This window comes from Jaculus jaculus, chromosome 16, assembly GCF_020740685.1.
Source record: "Jaculus jaculus isolate mJacJac1 chromosome 16, mJacJac1.mat.Y.cur, whole genome shotgun sequence".
In the NCBI taxonomy this organism is placed as follows: Eukaryota; Metazoa; Chordata; class Mammalia; order Rodentia; family Dipodidae; genus Jaculus; species Jaculus jaculus.
Genome location: NC_059117.1, coordinates 17,971,959 through 17,997,262, shown reverse-complemented (window position 1 = coordinate 17,997,262; position 25,304 = coordinate 17,971,959). Strand labels below are relative to the sequence as shown.

Genomic DNA, 25,304 nt, shown 5'->3' with positions numbered 1-25,304 from the left:
ACTCTTTTGCCTTAATATATTTCTTGATGATGAGTCACACCTGGAGTTTTTCTTTATCTTTATGGAAAAATAGTCTTACGGCTATGTTGAAAATTGCAAATTAAGACTCAACTGCAAGAGATTTTGTTATTTTAAAAGGAGGATTTGTAAGATCCATCACACTAAATGTCATGTTGTACAATAGAAAGGGCAGCATTTTCCAGGTTACCCATATTATATATAATTGCAATTCAGTGCTACACAAGTTATTTGTACATTAATCCTACTTCTGCAGTTTACCAAATAACTACCACATGCTGTTAATGTGTGTGTAAGTGATATTTCTGTTTAATGATTCTTAATCTAAAAATTTAAGGGCTCACTCAGTTGTAGCACATTAAAAGAGCAACTAGCTGTGGGTTAGCATCTGAAAATTTCTCTCTCATATCATATGTTTAACAATATTCTGTGAATTTCCAATATCAACTTGTGAATTCATGAATGGAATTTGTAGACATGGAATAGGGATTTTACTGAACAGGGATAAGAACACTATTCAGGCATTACTTTTATAAATATACAGAATGCTCATCATCATATTCCCAGTGTCAAGAGTAGTACTTTCTAAGTGTTTGTTTAATAAATGATGGAGATAAGCTGCACACATCCAGAATGTGATCATAGAGCAAATGGAGTGTTTTTATTTGTCTTGCATAAATCAATTGCTGCCTAAATTCTGTAACTAACTTGGTTTATATATGCCATATATTATTCACTTAGTAAGTAGTTTTAATCTTTGATTTTTTTAAATGATAGTTACTTGTAATTAGTTTAAGCACATTGAAATAAGCCAAAAGAGAATACTATAGAAAATCCCTCATTAAAAATTTGTAATATTTTTACAACTACATTCAGTTGAACTATGTCTATTTGAAATTATATCAATTACTAGTTATTAGTATTGCTTAGTCATTTTACAAACATAAGTGGAGCTTATGACAGACATAAGTACCAGCAGTATTACCCTTGGTATGTTCCTGAACAAACACATAGTTTTTACAAGTATGAAAATATTTCAAATATTTGTAATGGTATAAATCCATATGTTAAATTAAAATAAAAAGCAAACATGTTTGAACATGTTGGCACTAATAAAAATGGCTCTGTGGTTTGAAACATGAGTTCAAGCTGTCTTCAGTAGTCATTAGTCTAACATACATTTTGGAGGGATAGAAAAGATACTTGAAATTAAAAAGAAAAACTACCTAGAAACAGAATAATTAACTCTTAGACTGCATCAAAGCTTTACACATCTGATGATCTTGGGGGGAAAAAATCACACAGGTAATTTGTTCTTTAGGCATTGAAGGATTTATTGTGATATATTTTCTTAGAATTCCTACACTTGTTTTTCTCAGTCTGGCAAAACTAATTGACATCCATGGCTCAAAAGAGACACATTGTTGTACCTTGTACTAGAAGATTGAAGGTAGCAAAACTCCCCAGATCATTTTTGCTTAAATTTTATCAAGTTAGGATGAGTTATGAACAAGAAATTCTTCCCTTTAAAAAAGAAAGAGCAAAAGGATTTTTAAAAATTGCTGGAAACACGAACATCACATTCCTATTCACACGACTTTAATAATTTATTGAGTGCAGGGCCAACAACATGAAATTTTCATGTATGAGTATCAACCAGCCTCATATAAAAGTAACATGGAAAATAAGGTCAGAGATAAATGACAATTGCCAGTAACTCCTAGCTACAGTTCTCTAGATTACAATGAAAAAATGTCACTTATAAAGAAAAAGACATGTTTTGGTTCTAAAATCTAAACAATTATTATATTTAGAAGTATATTTTAAAATCAGAATTAAATTGTAAAAGCCAAATAAATGTAGACAGTAAAAATAAAACTAGTTCTTCTTTAAGTGCAGTTTAGACTGTAGAACATTATATTTCTAATTATATTTACATTTCAAATATAAAAATTATATTTTCCTTCTTTATATTTGAGATCACTAGTAAAGATAGTTGTGTTAAGGATACACATATTGAAGAGATTTCAAAAATATTGCGTGCAACCTCATTCCAGGTGCTAATGCTGATGTGGGTCAAGATTCCACTGGGGTAAGATGTGAGATTTTATTCCAAGGTTAATGTTGAGGGTAAGAGGAAGACAAAGAGGGAGGGAGGGACAAAGAGAGAAAGAGAGGAGAGAAAGAAGGAGAGAGAGGGAAAGATTCAGATCGACAGGCAGGGGAGTAAAGGGCAGACAAAACCCATGTGGAGGAATGGGAAAACAGGAAGATTTGTAGTCACCAAACACCATCATTTAAACTTATATAATTTAAAAATAATAAATTCACAAACACATTTGGCTGTGCCTATTTTATCTCCCAAGAAGAACTCAAAGGAGGGAAATCTCAGTGAATCTCCTTTTATTCCTGGTGGTGAGGGAAGATAAGATGCAGAGACTATGGGCGGTTCTTCTGAAGCTAGAATAAATGCATCATAATAGGGTTCCCAGGGATGCTGCCCCCTCTCCCAGCCAGGAAAGAACACTTCCCACACCTTAGAAAGCATTTTAACATATCATTAAGTGTGTTTCCAACAAAGAGTCTTATCACCTGCCACAATTTCTGGATCATTTTTTGTTTTGGCTCATCTCAGATGGAGACAAAGGTGGAGGCAGTTCCCAAGGCGTTCTTCCTCTTCCATTAGGAGACTGATCCAGGGTTCTCAGGTCGTATTGTTCTGGTTCTCAGTCCCTCCATCACACTGCATTTAGTTCTCCCTGGAGGCCATTCCTTCTTTTGTTTCTCAAGGAGCAGTACAGATCTGTATGCACTGAAAAAGAAGAACAATGTTAATGATAACAAATCGCTGTAATAATCGTTGGTGTAGCAGGGTAGCAGGCACCAGGTTCGGTGCATTGCAGAGGTTCCATGCTAGCCACACCCTCAGGACACTGCCCCCTGTGCCAGGAGAGCATGGGCACATTCTTGCACCGCTGTCTTCCCAGGAAGATCAGCTCCTGCCTCTCTCACAGGCACACAGGAGACAGAGTGGCTGTATGTAATCCAGGATGGTTGGCTTGGCTTCCATTTCTTTTCTCTCTCTCTCTCTCTCTCTTTTGTTTTTGTTTTTGTTTTTCAAGGTAGGGTCTCACTCGAGCCCAGACTGACTTGGAATTCACTATGGAGTCTCAGAGTGGCCATGAACTCACAGCAATCCTCCTACCTCTGCCTCCCAAGTGCTGGGATTAAAGGCGTGCTCATTTCTTAAAGCCAGCTTTCCCATGTCAACTAAGTTACTTAACCTAACCATTCCCTTTGCTTCCGCTTTCTCTTAGGTAAAAGAATAACAGTAGTACTTATCTCAAAGGGCTATTGAAAAGCTTAAACACCTACACAAGGCTAAGAAGAGCATTTGGCTTATAATGCTGACATGTTATCAAGATGTTGGCAGTTATAGGTAGCTACTAAATCTACTGTTATAGGTATCTACTAAATCTGAGGGTTAACTGCCCTCTGGGATGATATAAGTTAGACTTTGAAAGAGGTAAAGATTGATTGTGGTACATTAGGCTGTGCATCTTCAAAGGTGGATGGACAGGAGGCTGCTGTAAGTGGGCAGCTCCAGCCTTCCTCCTTGTGCTGCCTACCCATTCATGGAGATGGGGAGAAGACTGACCAGAGATATTTGTGGGTGGTTGTTATTTAAGGGCCTGTTCTGTTCACTGCCCTGGAATCATCAGCCTCCTGAAGTGAACTGATCTTCGTTTCTTTGTCACACTTACTGGAGCTTTTTAATTTTCTGCTGTTAGTTTTGGAATGTTATTGAAATTCCTGACTTAATGTTTGAAAGACATACAAAACCATGTAAAAAAAAATATGGGATTATCATGTGTATTGAGAAGTATCCCCAGGGTCATGTTCTTACGGAAGTTTTGAATGGAAGTTATAACGTATTTTTCAGTGGGCTCTATTTGAGACCTAGAGCTAGTGGTACTTCAAGAAATAATCGGTAGTTGGACACAGGGTGTTGATGAAATTTTGTAGCAAATAAACTCAGTTGACTTCATTTTCAAAGAAATACGTTTGCTTCTCAGGCTATTTAATCTCTTTATTCAAAAGGCAAATGAGGTTTGGCAACGGCAAAGTACAGTGATGATTTTTTAATATTGGCAGTATTGGATTTAGCTGATATTTTGCCTTCTTGAAATGTATAAATTAAGAGATAAGACCTCATTACCATCTGTGCATCACCACTAATCCTTAGACACTGGTTACAACATTGATGCACTTTGCCATCCTCTGATGCTTGTCATCTTGAAAAAAGATGGAACAACATTTCAAAGATGTTTCCTTATATGTTTCCTTATGGCACATACTAAAGGCCTTTTGTATAAAGTAGTGATGGAATCTGCTTGGAGTGATCAAAATTTAACAGCCCACAGAACATTAGTAGTCCAGAAGCTTTAGGAATCAAATGCAAACAGCATTCAGTGTAGAAATTTATATTCTACTAGACTTCCACTGTACAGTGATTTTCTGCAAGGATGGTATTAGGGTCTTATTTGGAACATTTAATGGAAGCTGTAACAGATAATAGCTGACTCTGTAATTAGTCATTTTGAGACAGGGGTGCTCCTTGAGCCACTGATAAGCATTGAATTGTGTCGCTACATCATGTTTTCCTTCTGCCGTCAAAGCCCAGCAATCATATGCATAGTCTCCTGGTACCAAGCTCATTGCCCATTCCACACAATGTGGGGGAAATATGCCCAGCCTCCTCGGCCTGTGGATCCCATCCTGGTTTCTATCTGAGGAAATGGCATGGGAACGTTAGAGTGAAGATAATGATGTAAGATCTCTTATTGACCAGAATTATCAGATTAGTGTGGTGTATTCCTAAGATACATATTGACACACAGGTACTTGTGCACCTAAGAAATTAATGGGTAAATGTCAACTCAACTAAAATTTTCTGACATTTTTTTGAGTGCTATGGTAAACCACTGTGTTGTGTTTCAATTTTTGTTTCCTTGGCAGGATAAACTCAATTTTTGTCACTTTGACTATATTAACACACACACACACACACACACACACACACACACACACACACACAAATCATAGTTGTGTTGTGATGAGTGACTCTGTAGGATTGAATTGAATTCCATACATAGTGATGGAAGTCCTTTGAGCCAAGCTCTGGGGAAATTAGAGCATGATCAAATGGAAAGACCTAAAGATCTTTGAAAAGGTGATGACCTGAAGGGCTTTGAAAACCACAACAGAGAGAGAGAGAGAGAGAGACAGAGAGAGAGAGAGAGAGAGAGAGAGAGAGAGAGAGAGGGAGAGAGAGAGAGAGGTTTAACTGTGGCATGGGAAACTATAAGCGTTAAACAAAGGGTGATGAACTCTAATAAGACATATTTGCTTTCTGATAGGCTTATAGGATACATACATACATACATATATATATGTATAAAAGAAGCTAATTTTATTTATAACATTTCATTTCCCTTAGGAGAGAACTTCCAAAATTTTACCTTGAAAACTTGTAAGTCTGTAAGAAAAATATAAAAAAGGTAGATAGTTTATGTATTTATTTGAAATTGTCAGGTTAATATTTAATTATTTTCCATCAGTCTTTGGTATCAGAAATGGATAAATGATGTGTCCTTTCTCATCATGGCAATATGCTTAATTCACATGAAAGAGCTAAAATTGATTGGCTGCTAAATAGTTGTGAATATACAAACCTATTCCTTTCTCTATCAATACTGGAAACACCTGCCCAGGAGGGATATCTGTTACTTGATTCTTCATCTGATCAAGTTGGCAACAATATTTAACTATCACAGGACCTCTATAGTTCTAAGTGTGATTTTTTCCTTTCTAGTTAATAAAACAGTAACTATAGTACCAACATAGTTCTTAGCTTATAGAAAGTATTCATTTATTTTTATCTCTATAGGTGTATGTACTGACTTTCAGTTATTATTATGAATTTGCTAAGGCAGGGTAAATATAAAGAAAAGGAGTGTGTGTGCCTCATAGTTTTAGCATTTGAAGGGCATTACACTGGCCTCAGCCCAAGTATAGTGATGGTCTTATTGGAACTTTTTTGAACTGGCACATGACATCACATGGCAAGAGACAGAGTTTGTGTTTCACTGTGTGTCTGATCAGGGGGCACTACCCTAACAATCCAGTCACTGTAAAAAAATATTTTTTTATTTATATCTTTGCAAGCAATGCGAGAGAGAAGAGAGAAATACAGAGAGCATGGCCACACCAGGTCCTCTAGCCACTGTCCACAAACTCCAGATGCACGCGCCACATTGTGCATCTGGCTTTTTGTGGGCACTAGGGAACTGAGCCTGGGTTGTGAGGTTTTGCAGGTGAGTGGCTTATCTGCTGGGCCATCTCTACAGCCCCTCAATCACTTTTGAAAGGCCACATCTTTAAACTCCATAGTTGGATTAATTTTCCATCCTCTTAATAAAATTAATATATGACTTTGGAGATTAAATTTTTAAAAATATTTTATTTATTTATTTATTTGACAGAGAAAGAGGGGGAGAGAGAGAATGTGTGTGCCAGGGCCTCCAGCCACTGCAAACGAACTCCAGACACATGCACTCTCTTGTGCATCTGGTTAACATGGGTACTAGGGAATCCAACCTGGGTCCTTTGGCATTGCAGGCAAATGCCTTAACCACTAAGCCATTCTTCTAGTCTGAGATTAAATTTTTGCATAAATTTATAGGGGGACAAAGTATATTTAACCCATAGCACTGTATCTTACTTCATTTATGAAGTCTGAATATATTATGTGTCTTTAAAAAAAATTTGTTTATTTTATTTGAGAGCAACAGAGAGAAAGAAGCAGATAGAGAGGGGGGGGGGGGGAGAATGGGCACACCAGGGCCTCTAGCCACTGCAAACGAACTCCAGATGCATGCGCCCCCTTGTGCATCTGGCTAACGTGGGTCCTGGGGAATCGAGCCTTGAACTCGAGTCCTTAGGCTTCACAGGCAAGTGCTTAACCACTAAGCCATCTCTCCAGCCCATATTATGTGTCTTTTAATACACATTTATAATAAAATTTCCCTAACTTTTACTATGAAAGTTGTCTTTCACCCTGACTCAGCAATGATTCACATACAATATTGATCCTTAATAGTAAATTAACAGTTAATAGTTCTTCCCATTTGACGTTTATTAGAGCATTTGACTGATGAGCTTAAAAAGGCGTGAAGGGTTTGTTTATTAACTAGGCTTAGTTAGATACCAATTAGACATATGTAGTCTAACAGTTGTTTATCTTAAAGATAATTGAAATATAAGCATTTGGTACAAATTTTCATTTATGAATATACCCAAAATTGTACCTCTTAATTCTACTTTCTGCTTATATGAAGATATTTCATATGTAGATAATTTTAAAAGAAACCTTTTGAACTGATACACTGGAACATTTAAATTATGCTGTTTGGGAATATAAGAAAAATTACCAAAATATCTCTAGTGGCCATTAATATAATGTCTTTTGTATTCTACAGATGAATTATCTCTCTCTCTGTCTATTATCTATCTACCTACCTATCTATCTCTCTATCTCTCTATCTATCTATCTATCTATCTATCTATCTATCTATCTATCTATCCATCCATCTATCTATCTATCTGTCTATAGAGAGAAATATTCTGTTTCATGTATATTTGTTTATATAAAGCAATAAACAAAAGTTATCTCTGACTTTTTATTCAACTTCATTAATGTGCCAGATATTTTGATAACTATGCAAGCTATAACTTTTTTCTTTTTTTTAAAAATTTTTTATTTATTTATTTGAGAGCGACAGACACAGAGAGAAAGACAGATAGAGGAAGAGAGAGAGAATGGGCGCTCCAGGGCTTCCAGCCTCTGCAAACGAACTCCAGACGCGTGCACCCCCTTGTGCATCTGGCTAACGTGGGACCTGGGGAACCGAGCATTGAACCGGGGTCCTTAGGCTTCACAGGCAAGCGCTTAACCGCTAAGCCATCTCTCCAGCCCTTTTTTCTTTTATATATGTACCAAAGTAATTTTGCATTGGCCATACATAAGCTTCAACTTCTGTCATGAGGCTTATCACTACCACACACAGTAAGCTTTTTCTTCAGTTCAGTAGGAATCACTTGCTGGCTTTTAGGAAGATTGTTTCACTTGCTCGGATGGCAGCACGTGGTGGGTATACTTGATGAGCTTAGACTAGAGAAGTGAAAATAGTGTGTGAAGTGAGAGTTCCAGTAAATTCAGAGGGAAGACAGTAACGTCAGGGAGCACAAGAAGGGGAGAGCCAGTGCATGTGGGGAGTCCAATGCAGCTTGATGCTGAGGAATCTGGCATACTAGAGGCAGGAATGGGGACAGGACCCAACGGCAAACTGTGAAGCAGTTAGTTGAAGACACAGTATGACTCAGCCAGCAACAGCAATAGAGGCTGACACCACAGTGGCCTCCAGTCCTGAGACAATTGGTTCTTTTTTTTCTGTGCTTTCCCTTTTGCCTTTTAGGAAATCCTGGCAGTTGAAACAGGGGTTGCAAGCAGAGATGGGTGGAAGTATTCTAGTGAAAGGGAAGGAGGGGCAGGGCAAAGGATACTCCTGAATAGTTTGAGGCTTTCTTCTTGGTGGAGGCTCCCCAGGTTGCTCGCTCATCTGCTCATGGTCGCTGCAGTGCCCCATTGAGCACATGTAGGCTACAGCCATTCTAAAATTTCCTGCACACTGAACAGGAATCTAAGCTGAGTTCAGTAATTTTTAATATAGAAATTAGATCCATTATTTTCTGGAGTAAACACATGTGCCTGGAGTGGAGTGACACACTAAAGATATGTCTTAAGTCCCATAATTATCTGGGTAACATGTACTCTTTCTTAAAAAATATAAACCAACTCCCATATTGATTCTGCGTTGCATCTGTTTAAGGGAATAAAAGGAATGTTTGTTCCACAATGTCAACAGAGCAGCATTTTTTCCAAAGGCAAATGCAACTTTTTTTTTTCCTCTAAAAGATACTTTAAATTCTCAACTCTAGAACAGAATAGATTATAATAAGCTTGTTTCAAATAAGAAAATATTTTCTTTAGATTGCCTATGTAAATATTCAGCATGTTAGAACTTACAAATATATGGCAGCCTACTATTTTTTTTTTTTTTTATTTTGGAAATGTTTTTGGCTAGTCTTCTAGTCAGCTCTCTCTGCATTGATTTGTTTTGCATTCTGGAAAACACTTTACATATTTAAATAGCCAACTTTTTCTGTCTCCTTTTTACCATGTGTATTTTCCAAATGAGATTCATCTGACCTAAATCCTGGAGCCTATGATTTATAACACACTTCTCTGGAAACAAGTTGGAGACAAGACAACCTCACATTGCTTTTAAGTGAATAAGTTATTCACTAGTAATCCACTAAATATTTATCAAGCACTTAAAAGTTTCATGAATTGTTGTAGACATTTGAGATATTTCACTGAACAAAACCCTTGGGGTTCCAGCTTTGATGGAGATTCCATTTTGCAGAGTGAGACTGACAATAAATGTGATTGAAGTATTATGAAGAGATTGATCAGTACTGTTTGCTAGATATTGATAATTAGTTATAGAACCAATGAGGGGAAAAAGTAGAGTTAAGTGAATGGGCCTGGAAATGTAGAAGGAGATGGGCAGAGCTGTCTGTCATTTTAGGTAGATCTGCCATGACAGCCTTTATTGAGAGGGTGACATTCACAATGAGGCTCAGAGGAGATGAGGGAATTGACCTTTCGTAACCTGCAAGAAGAGAGTCTCAGGCAGTGGAAATAGCTTGTGTAAAGTGTTGTCATGTCTGAATCAGGAGGCTAGAGTGTTAGATGGAGACAACAGAATGAGGAAGATGAGAATGATACATATATCAATTACTTGCTCATGCTGGGTCCAAACACCCAATAAGAAGTAGCCTGTGGAGGGAAAGGGTTTATATTGGTTTACAGTTTCAAGAGGAAACCCATCATGGTGGAAAAAAACATAGCAAGAGCAGGAAGCGGGCATCACATTTTCACATCGGCAGCAAGGAAGCAGAGTGATGAAGTTGCATGCTCAGATAGCTTCCTCCTTTGATCCAATGCAGGAATCCAGACTGTGGGATGATTCTACCCACAGGGAGGCTCCTCCCATCTCAACTAATCTAATCTGAAAAATGCCTCACAAATATGACCAGAGACTTGTGTCCATGGTGATTCTGAATCCTGTCCATTTGATAAGCAGAAATTAACCATCACAAGGATGGAAAACAATGGAGGCTGATCATGTCCTGCATTCTAGGCCACTGCAAAGTCTACATGAGCAAAATGAGAGCACGCTGGAAAGCTGTAAGGAGATGAGTAGTGTGATCCATCAGACATGAGTTTAAAAATAATTCCGTTGATTCATACTGAAAGTAGACTGTGAGAGGTGCAGTTCACATCTCATGAAATCATCCATGGAAGAGGTGATGGTATTTAGAGCAGGTTAACACATGGCCAGGACTTGAAGACAGAACCAATGTGATCGACTGGTAGATTGGTTGGAGGGTCTGTGGGATTCTGCAGTTGGTTGAGAGGTATGGGAATAACTGGAAGGCTAGTGTTGCCAACAACTGAGTTGGGGAGAGCTGTAGCAGAAGCAGGTTTGGGGGAACAGTGTATCTGTTGAGTGCTGGTCATGTGAAGGGTGAGATGTTGAGGTATCTCTTGGATACTCAAGTAGGGATGTTCAGAAGCAGGTTCCTGTATGTCTGGAATTGGAAAGAGGTTTGAGCTAGAGATAGGAATTTTGGAGTAGTCAGCTTGAGGATATTTAAAACCAAGAGTCTAAGCATTTTTCTTAGCAATTCTGTTTTCATTCAAAGATACTCAGTATTTAGAAGTAATTTTTCATATAGTTAAACACAAATAGTAATAACCAAATAATAGATATTCATATCACTACAAAGAAAACAGAACTACAGAGAAAGAAAAACTTACTCGATCTGACATACCAGATCAATATTGCTACTTGGAATGCAATCTTCTTCCTTCAGGGCTGTCTACTTGACATCGCTGCATCTGCATCCAACAATCCATCAAAGCAAAGAATCTGTCTCAAACAAGCTTTTGATGTGTGAAGGAGTTAAAAATCAACCTGCTCATCCCTAGGGCAGGAGAGACACTGTGTGGCCAGGAAAGAGAGACTTTGATGGATATCTGAGGGGCCAGGTAGACCTTGCCCTCAGTGCTTCAAAAATAAAAAGAGCTGTCCAGGAGCATCTCAGATGTGTATTAGCTACCAGACTATAAAGCATCAGTAGATGTTTATAAGCTATTAGCAAGTTGAGTTCATCAGTTGTCATAGGGATAGGAGGGGTTTTGATTTTGTTAGGTGAGCACACTCATTTGGGACCAGTGCTGAATTTCTGAGGACAACAGAGGAAATTGTTGTCAGCCATAGTTCTCCTCACACTCAACCTTTAATAACGTTTGGCCTTGATTTTATTTTATTTTTTATTTATTTGAGAGCTACAGACAGAGAGAGAAAGAGGCAGATAGAAAGATAGAGAATGGGCACGCCAGGGCCTCTAGCCACTGCAAAGGACCTCCAGACACGTGCACCCCTTGGGCATCTGGCTAACGTGGGTCCTGGGGAATTGAGCCTCAAACCGGGGACCTTAGGCTTGCAGGCAAGCGCTTAACTGCTAAGCCATCTCTCCAGCCCATGGCCTTGGTTTTAAATAAACACTGAACAGATAGATCCTTAGAAGACTATCAGAAGAATAACAGGCTTGCTTGCCTCGGGCTCCTTGAGATCACAGCTCAGACTTGGAGGAGAGCTGAAGGCAGTGGGTGGGGAGGGAGACAGAGAGCCTCAGTAAGCAGCAGGACCGCGATGTGGACAGTGTAGGGACTAGATGTGCGTAGACCATCAAGGCACATACCTAGAAGCTCCGTATAGGACTCCAGCTGGGCTTCAGGGTCTGCGAGAGGGCAAGGGAGGAGAACTAACACTTCATGGTTATTTATTGCATTGGGACACTGTCTTCAGGAGATACACATGTTGATAGAGAACTATAATGGGTGTGTTTACATCTTGTAATAGACTGGTTGTATCATTCCCTTTTATAAATGACAGATTTGAGACACTTCCCCTCAGTCACATACTGAGAAGAATGGGGATAAGCTGTGACATGCGTTCAGATTTTTTTTTTTTTTTCTCACTCTCAAAAGCAAAGCATCCCTGCAGTTTTTAGCACCTCGGATACAAGAACCAAGGCAGAAGCACAGGAGAGTAGCGAGGAACCCCCAGCAGCTGAAGTGTGTTACTAGGAGAGCTGCTGCCACTTTACTGGGTCAGAGTAGTGAAAAGGGAGGGGCAAGTGCAGAAAGTAAGGGTCCCAGGAGTCCATGACGGGTCACTGCAGTTGGGTGTGATTTCAGTGAAGGACAATGAAAGGCAGAGTTCAAGTCTGATGGTCAGTAAGTAACTGTTCTGAACCCTGCAGGCAGGAGGGGGTGGTGTGTCACAGCAACAATCAAAGAACTTTTTTTCCCTTCTCTCTCTCTCTCTCTCTCTCTCTATCTGTGTGTGTGTGTGTGTGTGTGTGTGTGTGTGTGTGTGTGTGTCCAGGTGTGCTCATCTAAGCACCCAGAGCAGAAAGTCTGCTGTCCCACTCCATCACTTGTTCGCTGGTTCTTGTTTGAGACAGAATCTCTTACTTACTATACCAAAGCTTGCTGTTTTTGTTTTGTTTGTTTTTTTTCTTCTCCATGAGTTCTAGCAATTCTTGCATCTGCTTCCCTATGGCACTGAACTTACAGGCACATGTGGCCACGTGTAGTTATTTTCACATGGGTTCTGGAGTTCTGAACTCAGGCAGTTCAGGCGCCCTTAGGCCCTCCCTCACGCTGCACAAGAAGTGTGCTTAACCACCAGCGATACGTCTTTCCAGCCCTGGTGAACTTTTTGTTCTTAGTCAAGATAGCCAGGTGTGGTAACGCAGGCCTGTCATCTCAGCTACTCAGGAAGCTAAGCCAGGAGCATCAACAGTTCAAGGCTAGCCTTGGCAATTTAATGAGGCCCTGTCTCAAAATAAAAAGGAAAAAAAAAAGGGTGGAAATATATACCTCAGTGATGAACTTGGACACTAAGCTCATTCCCCATAGCACACACACATACACATACCATTGATGCAAAAGAATGAGGTTTTCACTAGAACCAACTGTGGAATTCTGGGATAAGCAATGTAGGGTGAGGAGACTGGTGATTTGGTAATTAGGTTTTTAAAAATATTTATTTAATATTTATATTTTATATTTATTTTATATTTTATATTTAAAATTAACATGAGGAAATTTAGACTCAGATGAAGCAAGCTGCCTGAGAATGTACAAGGCCCGGCAGCCAGGCCTTACCTCCCTCCTTGGATTTTGCTCACCATACCCAGAATCATTTCCCGTCGGCCTTTCAACTCCCTTTCTCTTTGATAACAGTGATGTCAACTGTTGGGACTTTTGGTTTCTTTCACCTTAGATATTTATGCACGTGAATGATCTGGGGAAAGAGCTATGGGAGCATATTGAAAAGAGGAGAGAACTCAAGCAAATAGCATAAACAGTTGAGGTGATATCAGATGGTTCTGGGCAAGGTTCTTAGTTGTTCTGTGCCATAATTTTCTCATTTTTATCCTGGGGATAAATATGGATATGATTTGGCAGTTAAATGAGATACATGCAGATTACTTAGCTCTGAGGCCAGCTGAGTGAGTTACATGCCATTGCTCAAAAATTATTATTTTTTGCATCTACACATGTATGTATGTGTGTGTGTGGTATATATGCACATGGGGGGTGTGCACATGTGTGTATGTAGGAGCCAGAGGTTGGCATTGGGTGTCTTTCACCATTGCTCTCCATCTTACCGAAACGAAGTCGGTCCCTTGAAATGCGGGCTTACCTATTCAGCTAGTCTAGCGAGTCCCCCGATTGTTCTGAGCTTGTTCCTGAGCACTGATATCATATACCCACTGGGCATCTGAACTCTGATGCTCATGATCGCACAACAAACATGTTATCCACTGAGCCATCTCCCAGCCTCTGAGCTGTTATTTACCAGGAGATGGGAAGGGGATCGTCCAATGTCCAGCATCATTGGAGGATTAGCCTGGCGTCAGGTCATTGTATTGATACAGGTGTCTTGATTTATCTTTGTGATACGGATGTTTCAAACCATTTAGCTCTGCTCACTGCATGGCCTGAAAACATTCTCCTCAGAGTAGATGTGTGTGATCGTTTTCCTTATTGTCATGAAACATGATGACAGCCTTGATCCATGTGCTACCAAAATAATGCTGCTACCTTCCACTGCCAACTCCTATAAATGGCATCAACTTCATCTTACAAAAGCTAGGGGAGAGAAAATGGTATTAGGTCAGAGAGGAAACAGTTTTTAGGGTGGTGACCAAGACAAAATTTTAAGAAGCCAAACCTGAGTAGCATGTAGATTTATTTAATCTGATCCCCCCTTTTTTTCTGGTCTCATGAAACTGAGTCTTCTTGGTGGGAAAACTTCAGGGGACTCATCGATGGGATGTACGACAGCAGGGCGTCCTTTTGTTCTTTACTCAGCAGACAGAAAATTGTTTTCCACAGTATGGGATAATTTTGTAGAAAGTGGTTTATCATAATTCCAGACTTCCAGCCATGCCTTTGACTGCCTTCAGGGTGAACTATTCAATGCTATGTCATTTTCAGTAATATATATATATATATATATATATATATATATATATATATATATATATATATACACACACACACATATACATATATATGCCTACATACACATGTACATCACATATGCATATATATATATATATATATATACACACACACACACACACACACACACACACACACACACACACACATTATAAATAGGAATCTTATAAAAGTAATATTAACAGTGGGTAAATTTTGTCTTGATGCTGTCCATATTTCAGCAATGTATCTAATTATTCTGACTGTATTAATTGAGGCTTCCTTTTTGCTTCCTGTATTTCAGTGACAATTTCAACAAGCACCTTCTTTGATGGCTTGCTGGTGACAGGACTGTATACCTCTACAAGCGTCCAGTCTTCACAGAGCATCGGAGGTTCCAATGCTTTTGGATTTGGTAAGCTAGCCCGATAAAAGCAAGGGTGGTTAATAGTGCAGCTGTGAACATAGATGCACGAATATCTCTTGTAGTTTGCTCACTAGCATGCTTTAGGTTTTATCCCAAGAGTGGTAAGGCTGTCATATGGTCGTTCTATTTTCAGAACCACCATACTAATTTCCACAAGTTTATACTTACACTCAATGAGAGGCCTCTTTCTCTACATGTTTGCCAGGGAATTATAATCTATCTATTCCTCTCTCCATTGACTGCTACAGTTACACCAGGTCTTGTGAGGTTCATGTACATTTCTGAGTACTGCCTCTCAGTGTATGGAATTCACTCTGACATCCATACATCATTCAGTAACCTGTTTCTTTATAAACAGATATTAACATCTGCTGGCAAATGCAAAGTGTCATCTTAATTTGGCAATTAGACATTGTACAACTACTTCAGGGGGTTGTAACACTTGTTAAAATAATAGAAATCTATGGGTATCTGTAAAAGAATGGCACTTAATATTTAATATCCTTAAATGGCGTGTTCATCCTTAAATCAGAGACCTAGAAGATTACTTACATGGAGAAGCAGAAGGCTACATGTTGACTACTAATCCCAGAGGATTCTCAATTTGGAAATCTCTATTTTACCCATAATGCTGTAAATATGCCAAGCGGGGATTAAGTAGACCTTTCAGAACATCAAAAATGCAAATTTAATATATTAGTTTTTGTAAGACTGAAATCCCTGATCTTACTCTAAAATTGTAAAATTACACAGGACTTCCTTCACTGAAGTAAGAGATGGGAGTGCATTATCCATCCTTGTACTTCTCTTCTTCATTGCATCTATATGTCTACCTGTGTGTGTGTGTCCCAGCAAAAGTAGCCAACTTGTTTGCCTAAGATGTACCCAGTTTCAGAGTTTAAATGAACCTGGAATCACTTATTCATCATGCTAGGCTATTTGGCATTGAGCATTTACTCTGTTTTAAAATGATCACGGGCAAGATTTTATAATCTGTTGATAATGATTTTATAAGGCTAAAACTCAGGGGAAAATTCCTCTTAGGTCTTAACTAACCCACTTACTTGTCCCACCCATTTTGTGCTCTGCAGAGATCAAGTGTCAGGCTACAATCATATCTATAACACACATGCATAAACGTGTTATATCATGCTCATTTTGTTCCAGGACCTGAGAGTTATGGTTGCCAGTTTTAGTTGATAAATGTAAAATATCCAATTAAATTAATTTAAATCTAATGGATTTAAGATAAATAATTTTAATCTAAATTAGATTTTAGATAAATAATTTGCATTGTAAATATAGATTTTAGAGAAATAATTTTTATTGTAAATATGTAATACTTATGCTCTGGGCTTCATCCTAGTCCAGCCAGATCACAAGCTCTGGAGCTAGGGCCTGAACAGTAACTATTTTTAAAGTTTTGTGGGTTTTTTTCTTCTTATTTTTTGAAATTAGTTAATTGAAAAAGGTTAAGACAGCAACTTGCTATGTAACCCTGACTGGACTGCTACTTGCTATGTAGCCCAGGCTATGCTCAGATCCGAGACAATACTCGTTTTTCTGTGTCCTGTGTGCTGGGGTTAAAATGTGAGCCTGCACACTTGGTCTCCTCAGGCGTTGTTACTGGATTGGTTCTCTGTCCACAGTGTCGGCATCACTTGCAATGCAACTGCATAGCTTTAAGGTCATTACAGAGTAAATGAGAAACTTAGGGGATGGAATCCAGTAGTCATTTTAAAACAACTGTTCAGATGGATATTGAAATGTGAAGGCCACTGGTCTAGTGGAAAGGTAGATAGTAATTAAGTGACCATATAGGCAAACTTTGCTGGCAAAGAAATATGCTGAGTACCAGCTAAGAGTGTAGTAAAGAAATGAGTTGGGTCTGGGATTGGAAGGAGAAATGGTATTTAGTTAAAGGTCTATGGGGGATGAGGAACAATGTACCCAAAGGGAGGAACAGCAAGTGGGAAGAGATGGACTGTATTGTGGGAATTAAAAGAAAATCTCCTGGTGGCTGGACATGGAAGAATGGTAAGGCTGAGTAGAAGTCCAGCGCCAGACCATTGGGGGTAATCTGAGATTGAGGTTATTATACTGCAAGAAAGGAAAGCCACTGAGTGTTCTAGGCTGAGGAATGAACTGCACGTCTTTCATTTTACAAAGGTCACTTGGGATTAAATGTGAGGAACCAAGTCCAGAACCCAGGAATGGATATAGAAGATAATTGTGTCTTTAATGATTCCAGCCCAATAGGCATGCAAGGGGTCAGGTCAGACTGGCTGCAGCAGGAAGGGCCTCATGTAGAAGGAGGAAGGCTTGGGCAGTGGAGTCACTTTGGATGACTTGTGGATCTAGTCCTCGCTTGTTAGTTAGATGTCTGCCTCAGTTTACTTTAATCATCTATTACATGGTGATGATAAAAGAACCTGTTTTATAATTTGATGGACAGCCCTAAGGATTAAAGGAGGCACTTGCTTTGTAAAGTCTTGAGCACATACAAAATATTCAATAATGTCAACTTTTCCAAAATTTATGTCTTGAAGACTGACAGCCAGTTTTCTTAGTCTGGGACAAAAGACAGTTCTGAAGTGTAATTATTTGGAAAAGTACCTCAGGATGATTTAAGAGAACTTGGTTAATTAAGTAACAATAGTATTATTTGTCAATTTGAGTGCTTTAAAAAAACAGAAACTAGTGAAAGAGCATTCGTAATTGTGCTACAGACATGATGAAAATAATACATAAGATGCATGTATTATGTTGCCTCACATTGAAGTGAACACAATGACCAACTAGCTATGAGTGGAATTGTTAGAAATTATTTAAGAATTCTGGGCTACAAGACATTTTCGGGGGTGAATTTGAGAGCTGTAAAAAGGTAATTGCATATAAGCTTCCTATCACTATGAACCAAAAAGCATAGATAGACTATGCAAAGAGGCATCTGAACTTGGGTGAAACACACTAATGATAGTTTGAGTCTCACAGACACTCAGGGCTACAACCAGACACAACATTTTGTTTTTTATAGAGCAGTATTTATTTATTTATTTATTTATTTGAGAGAGTCAGAGAGAGAGAGAGGCAGAGAATGGGTGCACCATGGCCTCCAACCACTGCAAATGAACTCCAGATGCATGCACCTTCTTGTGCATCTGGCTTACGTGGGTCCTGGGGAGTCGAACTGAGGTCCTTTGGCTTTGCAAGCAAACACCTTAACCACTAAGCCAGCTCTCTAACCCTAGAGCAATATTTTTATGTGAGTGGATACACAGTGAGATCTTTTCTAAGTTCTGGTAATAATTTTATGTGTACTTATATGACAATGGTAAACAACTTTTAAAAGCAAATTTAATAACATACTATCAACAGAGTAGCTGCATAATTTTTTTTTTTCAGTGCAAAGCAAGAAGCAAACTATCTTCTTAGATAAAATGCTTGCTTTTAGGGAAAAACCACAGCTAATTGGTGTTTCACTTAAGTTTAATGTAGTAGATATGATTTAAGGACCAAATGGAACAGATTTCATCTGAGCACAGGTAGGGAAGTAGTGGAAATTCATAGAACATAACATGTAATAGAATTTATGCTGTGGGGTACTTTAGCGGTTATGGTGGGCTGAGGCTGAAGTAATACGGTATTCATTCTTTGACGCAGAACAAAAGAGTCCCTCAGTCCATAATCTATCATTAGTCTCTGACTGTTTTGATGGAATTTTAAGCATGGCTTATTTGGCATTTTCCCAACATATCATAGGATTCGTGTGTGATATGTTTAACTAGCTATGACAAATAGGCAAAGAAAAGCATACAGTTGAGTTTAAATAGGTACTTCTAACAGTTTCTTTCTACTTAGAGTTAATTTTAATCGTATTAATTACATAAAAGTTCCAGCCACTCTCCTGAATATCAAATGTATATAATGACCAACCACAGCAAGGCCATAATTATACTTAAGACACTGTTGTGGAAATATAATCCCACTAACTTAACTATAGCCTTTTCTTTTGCAAAACCAGAACTCTTTACATGAAATGCATGCCTCGCTGACCAAAAACAGACAAATGCCTAATAGCCAGAAATACATTAAAACAATAGCTGTGAAAAAAAAAAATGCCAGTCTGCACAGCGATGCCTGATTTGAAACACCTCATTTTGCTTGTCAGTGTAAGAAAACGCGCTGCCCTGGGGAAGTGTGATGTTTAATTATGAATATCTCTTTGTACATCTCCGGGAAAAAAAAATGAGGGAAATGGTTTCCTTCTTGTCTTTGGCTCAGTCATGTCAGCCTTCAAGGCTTATGATTGAGGCTGCTCAGTGAGGGGCTGTGTGGGGTTCCCTTCATACAGAATTATTTCTCTTCCAGAGCTGGATTGCATTTTACTCAACATTTAACTTTCTGGCTCTAAGAGGTGAATATTTTAGTTAGCTTTTGTTATTCTGGCTCTAACATCTGAGAATCAGGTTGCAGGTCTGCTGGAAGAAGCCGCCGCGCACCACGTGGTCGAGCCTGCATCAGATCTGTGCTACGTGCAGCTCCTGGTTCTGCTCAGCTGCCTCACCAGCCCTGTTGTCAGTTGTTCATTAAAACTTTGAGAATTTTCTACATCACCCTTCACCTCCCCCCCTTTTGTATTAATTAGGCATCTAATGCTTTGAGGCATAAAATTCTTAAAATAGTAAGGCTTGATGCAATCCAAGTTTAAGGGAGAAAACTAGGTGAAGAGATTTTTCTATTTAGCCTTTTCTCTGAAGCATTCAGTGACTCATCTCACATTTTAATGGATAGTAAGCAATTAACATGAAGTTAACGTCTCCAACATGATCCTTCAAACATTGCTAATAAAAGTTTTTAATGTAATTACTTGATTTTTTTTTCAAGTATAATTTGACAACAATTTTAGGTGAATAGTGGTTTATTTACAAAACAGAACATTTGCTTTAAGCTAAATTTTGAGTTTTCATAAGCCCTACACTGGTCACTAGTACCGTGGAGCAGTGGGTGTCTCACTAGGAGATGTGGGTTGTGGGTTAATGTTTTTTTGCCAAGATGCAAGTCTGTGTTACTACTTTGTTTCACTGACACCAAAAATAAAAACACAGTGGTCTATATATGGTAACTTTTGATTATCCCTTACATTAGGACTAAATAGAAGCTGTTGCAGCTTTGATAGTTATTTGTTCCACGGGCATTAGCTACAAGCTACAGTTCAGTCTTAGATGTTCTATATGAGTCTGTGAGGCTCGCATATTATGAATTCAGGCAGTATTTAGGGTTTATTAATCTCTAAAAGCAGGGTAGCCACTAGCAACTTCACTGAACAGGATCCTGTGGGGTAGTAATATTTATTTACTGGCCTTAAATAAGATACTACTCAGAACAATCTGGCTAAATGTATCCGTGTCTTTACAAAGTAATGCAAAAATAAATGTAACGTAAACATACTCATGCAATTCAAAGGCATGACCTTTTATTAGACATGGTAAATGATCAATAATTAACAAGGAAACTCTAGGTTAATTAAACAAATTATTCTAGTCAATGATACAAGCCACAGAGCTGACAAGAGGTGATATCACCATTAATTTTTCCTACTTGCTGTGTATTAACCTTGGTGTGGTCTTAATTTATTCCATTTGGTTATGCTAGCATGACCATCATTAAGAAATATTTTCATCTAGTTCCTATTTGACAAATCACAAAGAATTCTGAGATATTTCCTGACTCCTAAATAACTAGCTTGAAAAGAATTACTAGAATAGTGAACGTGATAAATGCAGAGGTAATTAATCAACAAATTGCTAATGTGAATGTATAGAAGCAGGAGATTTGAGCTGGGGTGAATGAGTTACTGTGGCTCTGACCTCGGACATTTGGCAGGTCAAGTTCCAGACTTGCTGTGCCATTTGCCAACCTGGGCAACATAATCACCTTCCCCAAGCCTCAGTGTGTTCATTTGCAAAAACTACAGTAACAGTGGGGCCCAGTTCACAAAATTATTGGATGGATTAAATGATATTGTCTATTCAAGTTCCCGGTATATATTATGTGCTTCACATAGGTGTTGTTTCAAGACCATAAAAAATGAGGTTTCAGGGCTGGAGAGATGGCTTAGTGGTTAAGCGCTTGCCTGTGAAGCCTAAGGACCCTGGCTCAAGGCTCGATTCCCCAGGACCCATGTTAGTCAGATGCACAAGGGGCACACATCTGGATTTCGTTTGCAGTGGCTGGAGGCCCTGACACGCCCATTCTCTCTCTCTGCCTCTTTCTCTCTCTGTCGCTCTCTAAAAATAAACAAAAAAATTTTTTTTAATGAGATTTCTTTCTTTTGGAGGTGACTTTACTTTGGGGGTGAGCCCAGGTTTTTTCTTTACCTGTAGAGTTTGGAGCAGGAGCGGACCTCAGGTAGAGCTGGGTTCCACCCCCGCTGCTAACGTACAGGGAAGGAAGCAAGGCGGCTGTGGCACGAGGCCTGGCAAGTGTGAGAACTAGGACCAGGGCTCCTGGCATCTTATCCAGTCCTCACGTACTTTTAAAACATTATTTACGTTTTTTTTTTGTTTTTTTGAGAAAAAAAACCACTATTTACGTGCTATGAATTTTACCATTTAAAAGTATCCTTTCCAGTGGTTTCTAATGTCTTCACAAGACAAAACAACTGAAACTGCTGTCTGCTTCTGATCCCACAATGTACCCGTGGGCAATCACTCTCCTGTCTCCACCTGTAGCCCCTGGCAGCTTCTCTGCTTCCTGTGCCTATGGATTTGCCTACTGGACACTTGATGTGAACAGGATTATGTGATATTTGGCCTCTTATGCCTGGCTTCTTTCCCTTGACCTAATGTTTTCAAACTTGATCACATTGTAGCACCAATCAGTACTTCATTGCATTTATCGCTAAACAATAATCCATTATATGGGTATCTTTTATTTTTATTCATAGAGTGGATATTTGGTGGCTATTAGATTCTTAAAACTAGGGTGGTTCAGATTGAGGGGAAAAAAAAAGAGATCAAAGATATTTCAAGAAGTTGTGAAGCAATAGGATTATCAAGTTCCTTAAATACCCACCAGTAACTAATAGGTCTGTAGAGGAGAACAAACTAGCCTACTTATTGACTCTAACCTCTTGGAAAGATGATGAAACTTAGAAGTCAAGACTGACATCTCAGCTCCTTCCTTTCCTACATTCGATAGCTCCAACCCTCTGGCCTCAGTTTACATTTAGACTCAGCCCCGCACCTCTCAGTGGCTCCCTTTGCAGCCTCATCCAGCCTGAAGTGGTTGCTAACAGAACAGAAAGAAATGTGAAAGAGACAAAGTCGCTTGGCTCTTGTCCCTCAAGCCTAGCCTCCTGATGCTCCTCCCTCTACCCACACAAGCACCCATGCCCTCACCACAGTGCCCCCGTTCCGTTCCCAAGCTCCAGGTGCTCACGACTACTCATTCCTTGCCCATAGCCCCTAGAGTTCCCCTTGGCTCTGTTTGCCAGCAGTCATTCTTGAGGGCCTCTGTCCTGACCCACCCCCTCCCTCAGCTGAGCAATTACAACCCCTTCTGTAACCCCCCCTCCCAGCCCCTCCTCTGTGAAGCCCTCTGCTTGCTTCTCTGTGCGACACTTTCTCCTGTGACCTTCACAACCACCTTCAACAAGGTCTTGAGTTGACCTCCTTATAATCCCTCGCAGAGAAGGAGAGGAGCCGGTCATCTTCATTGCCATGTCATGTGTCAGGGGCTCAGTACACACCTGCCGTTAGCAAGCTGGTGTGTATACACGATGGTGTGGGCATGGAGACGCTGGGGTGGGGAGAGCATAGTACTGACTTTAGATTTAAGAATATTTGTAAATCTACATAAGGGCATAATACATGTGTGCACATCTCTACATGAATTTCAACTATACATACATGTAAATCTCATCATCAAAGCTCTGTCAGGAATCGGTCTGCCTGGCTACCACTCCGTTCTGTCCTGGAGGTGGCAGGCGCTGATGCTTTCAGGAACAATAGGGGATTAGATGTTTTACAGAAGTAAGAAGCTACAAAAGACTTCAGGAGATTGTTCAGTCAGTCTTATCTCATGGGGCAGGTCAGTAGCTTAATGACCCATCATAGCTAAGTTCTTATTTAATCTCATATATCTTTATAGAAATGACAACTCTGTAGTCTCTGGGGAGTGTATTCTAAGGATATGATAATCCAGATGACTAAGGAACATTTTCTCATATAAAGATGCAATCTCTGGCTGTAACTTTAGTACCTTTCTCATGCAATCTCTTATATAGTTGAAATGGCAAATGTTTGTTAAAAAATAATTGTCAGGCTGGAGAGATGGCTTAGCAGTTAAGCGCTTGCCTGTGAAGCCTAAGGACCCTGGTTTGAGGCTCGATTCCCCAGGACCCACGTTAGCAGATGCACAAGGGGGTGCACACATCTGGAGTTCGTTTGCAATGGTTGGAAGCCCGGGCACACCCATTCTTTCTCTCTCTCTCTGTCACTCTCAAACAAATAAAAATGAAAAAAACAAAGTCATGGGCTAGAGAAATGGCTCAGTGGGTGAGAGCATGTGTATTTCTCTCCTCTCTCTCTCTCTCTCTCTCTCTCTCTCTCTCTCTCTCTCTCACATACACACACACACATACACACACACACACACACACACACACACAGTCCACACATATTGCAAATGTACACACAAAAAAATGTGCAGGCTGGAAAGCTGATTAAGGCACTTGTCTGCAAAGCCTAATGACCGGGGTGTGATTCCTCAGTACCCACATGAAGCCAAAAAGCCAGATGCAGAGTGGTGCATGTCACTGGCGTTCACCTCCAGGTCCTGGTGCACCCATACAAACTCTCTCTCCTTACAAATAAATAATACAATGTAAAAGTATAATTAAGTCCTTTGTTTTCTGCTTTTAGGCAAGAAATTCTACTCCAGACAGGTAATTGGCTATTTCCTAGACCCTTAATAATTTGTCAGTTTTCCTTGGACACAGATTATAGAAAGAGGCATTTAGCTCTGATATGTACCTGGAAACTCTTGTAGGCATTTTAAAAATGCATCACTAAGGAAGAAGTATAATTCTTGTAGTTTGTTTTCTTACCTCTGCCCAAATGTACATGCTCAAAGTCATAGCACATAGGTTGCTCATAATTGAAAATGTCAAGAAATGGACGTTTTTACAGTAGGTTCAGATAGAAGTAGTCACCATGTGTTACAGGTTATGAGTTTTACACACACTTTAATTTTGCCTATTAGTGTTAAAAAAATAATCCGTGTGGAGCTTCTGTGTTGGCCCACCACGCCGTTTTCTGTTGGTGAGCCCCTGTCTGGATTGACAAGGACACAGTAGCTCATCACTTGGCACTTCCTCATGAGCAAAACTCTTTCTTTTTAAGAAAAATCTGGAGCTAGAGAGACGGATCGGTGGTTAAAGGGGCTTGCTTGCAAACCCTGATGACCAGGGTTCCATTTCCCCGCACCCATGTAAAGTCAGCTACACAGAGCAGCACCTTCATCTGGAATTCATTTGCAGTGCTAGGAGACCTTGGAGGACCCATACTCACTCTTTCTCTCTGTCTGCCTCTCTCTCTCTCAAATAAATAAATAAAAATATTTTTAAACATCTTGAATCCTTTTTTTGTTTATTTTTATTTATTTATTTGAGAGAGAGAGAGAGGCAGACAGAGAGAGAAAAAGGCAGAGAGAGAGAGAGAGAATGGGCACACCAGGGCCTCCAGCCACTGCAAACGAACTCCAGACACGTGCACCCCCTTATGCATCTGTCTTAACGTGGGTCCTGGGGAATCGAGCCTCGAACCAGGGTCCTTAGGCTTCACAGGCAAGCGCTTAACCGCTAAGACATCTCTCCAGCCCAAGAATGTTTTTTAAAAAGAAAACTCCTGGAAAACAAATGTCAGGGAATGAAGTTTTCTTCCTTATTGGCTAATAACAGAATTGAGAATACTTTTCTCTCTCTCAAATACTAACTTAAAAACCCCAAGGTGTTAGATGTGATGGCACATGCCTTTAATTGCAGGGTCTGTAGGCTACCCTGAGACTACATAGTGTATTCCA

The 25,304-nt window shown here is 39.5% G+C and overlaps 1 protein-coding gene across 2 annotated transcripts in view; it reads left to right on the top strand.

Moving 5' to 3' along the window:
* Positions 1-25,304, top strand: part of Reln (reelin) — a 498,095-nt gene that overhangs the window by 54,005 nt on the left and 418,786 nt on the right. For both annotated transcript variants that reach the window (XM_045135772.1, XM_004652888.2), the window contains exon 2: positions 15,096-15,206. In XM_045135772.1, the coding sequence (XP_044991707.1) occupies positions 15,096-15,206 (111 nt within the window). The remainder of the gene's footprint in view (positions 1-15,095; positions 15,207-25,304) is intronic.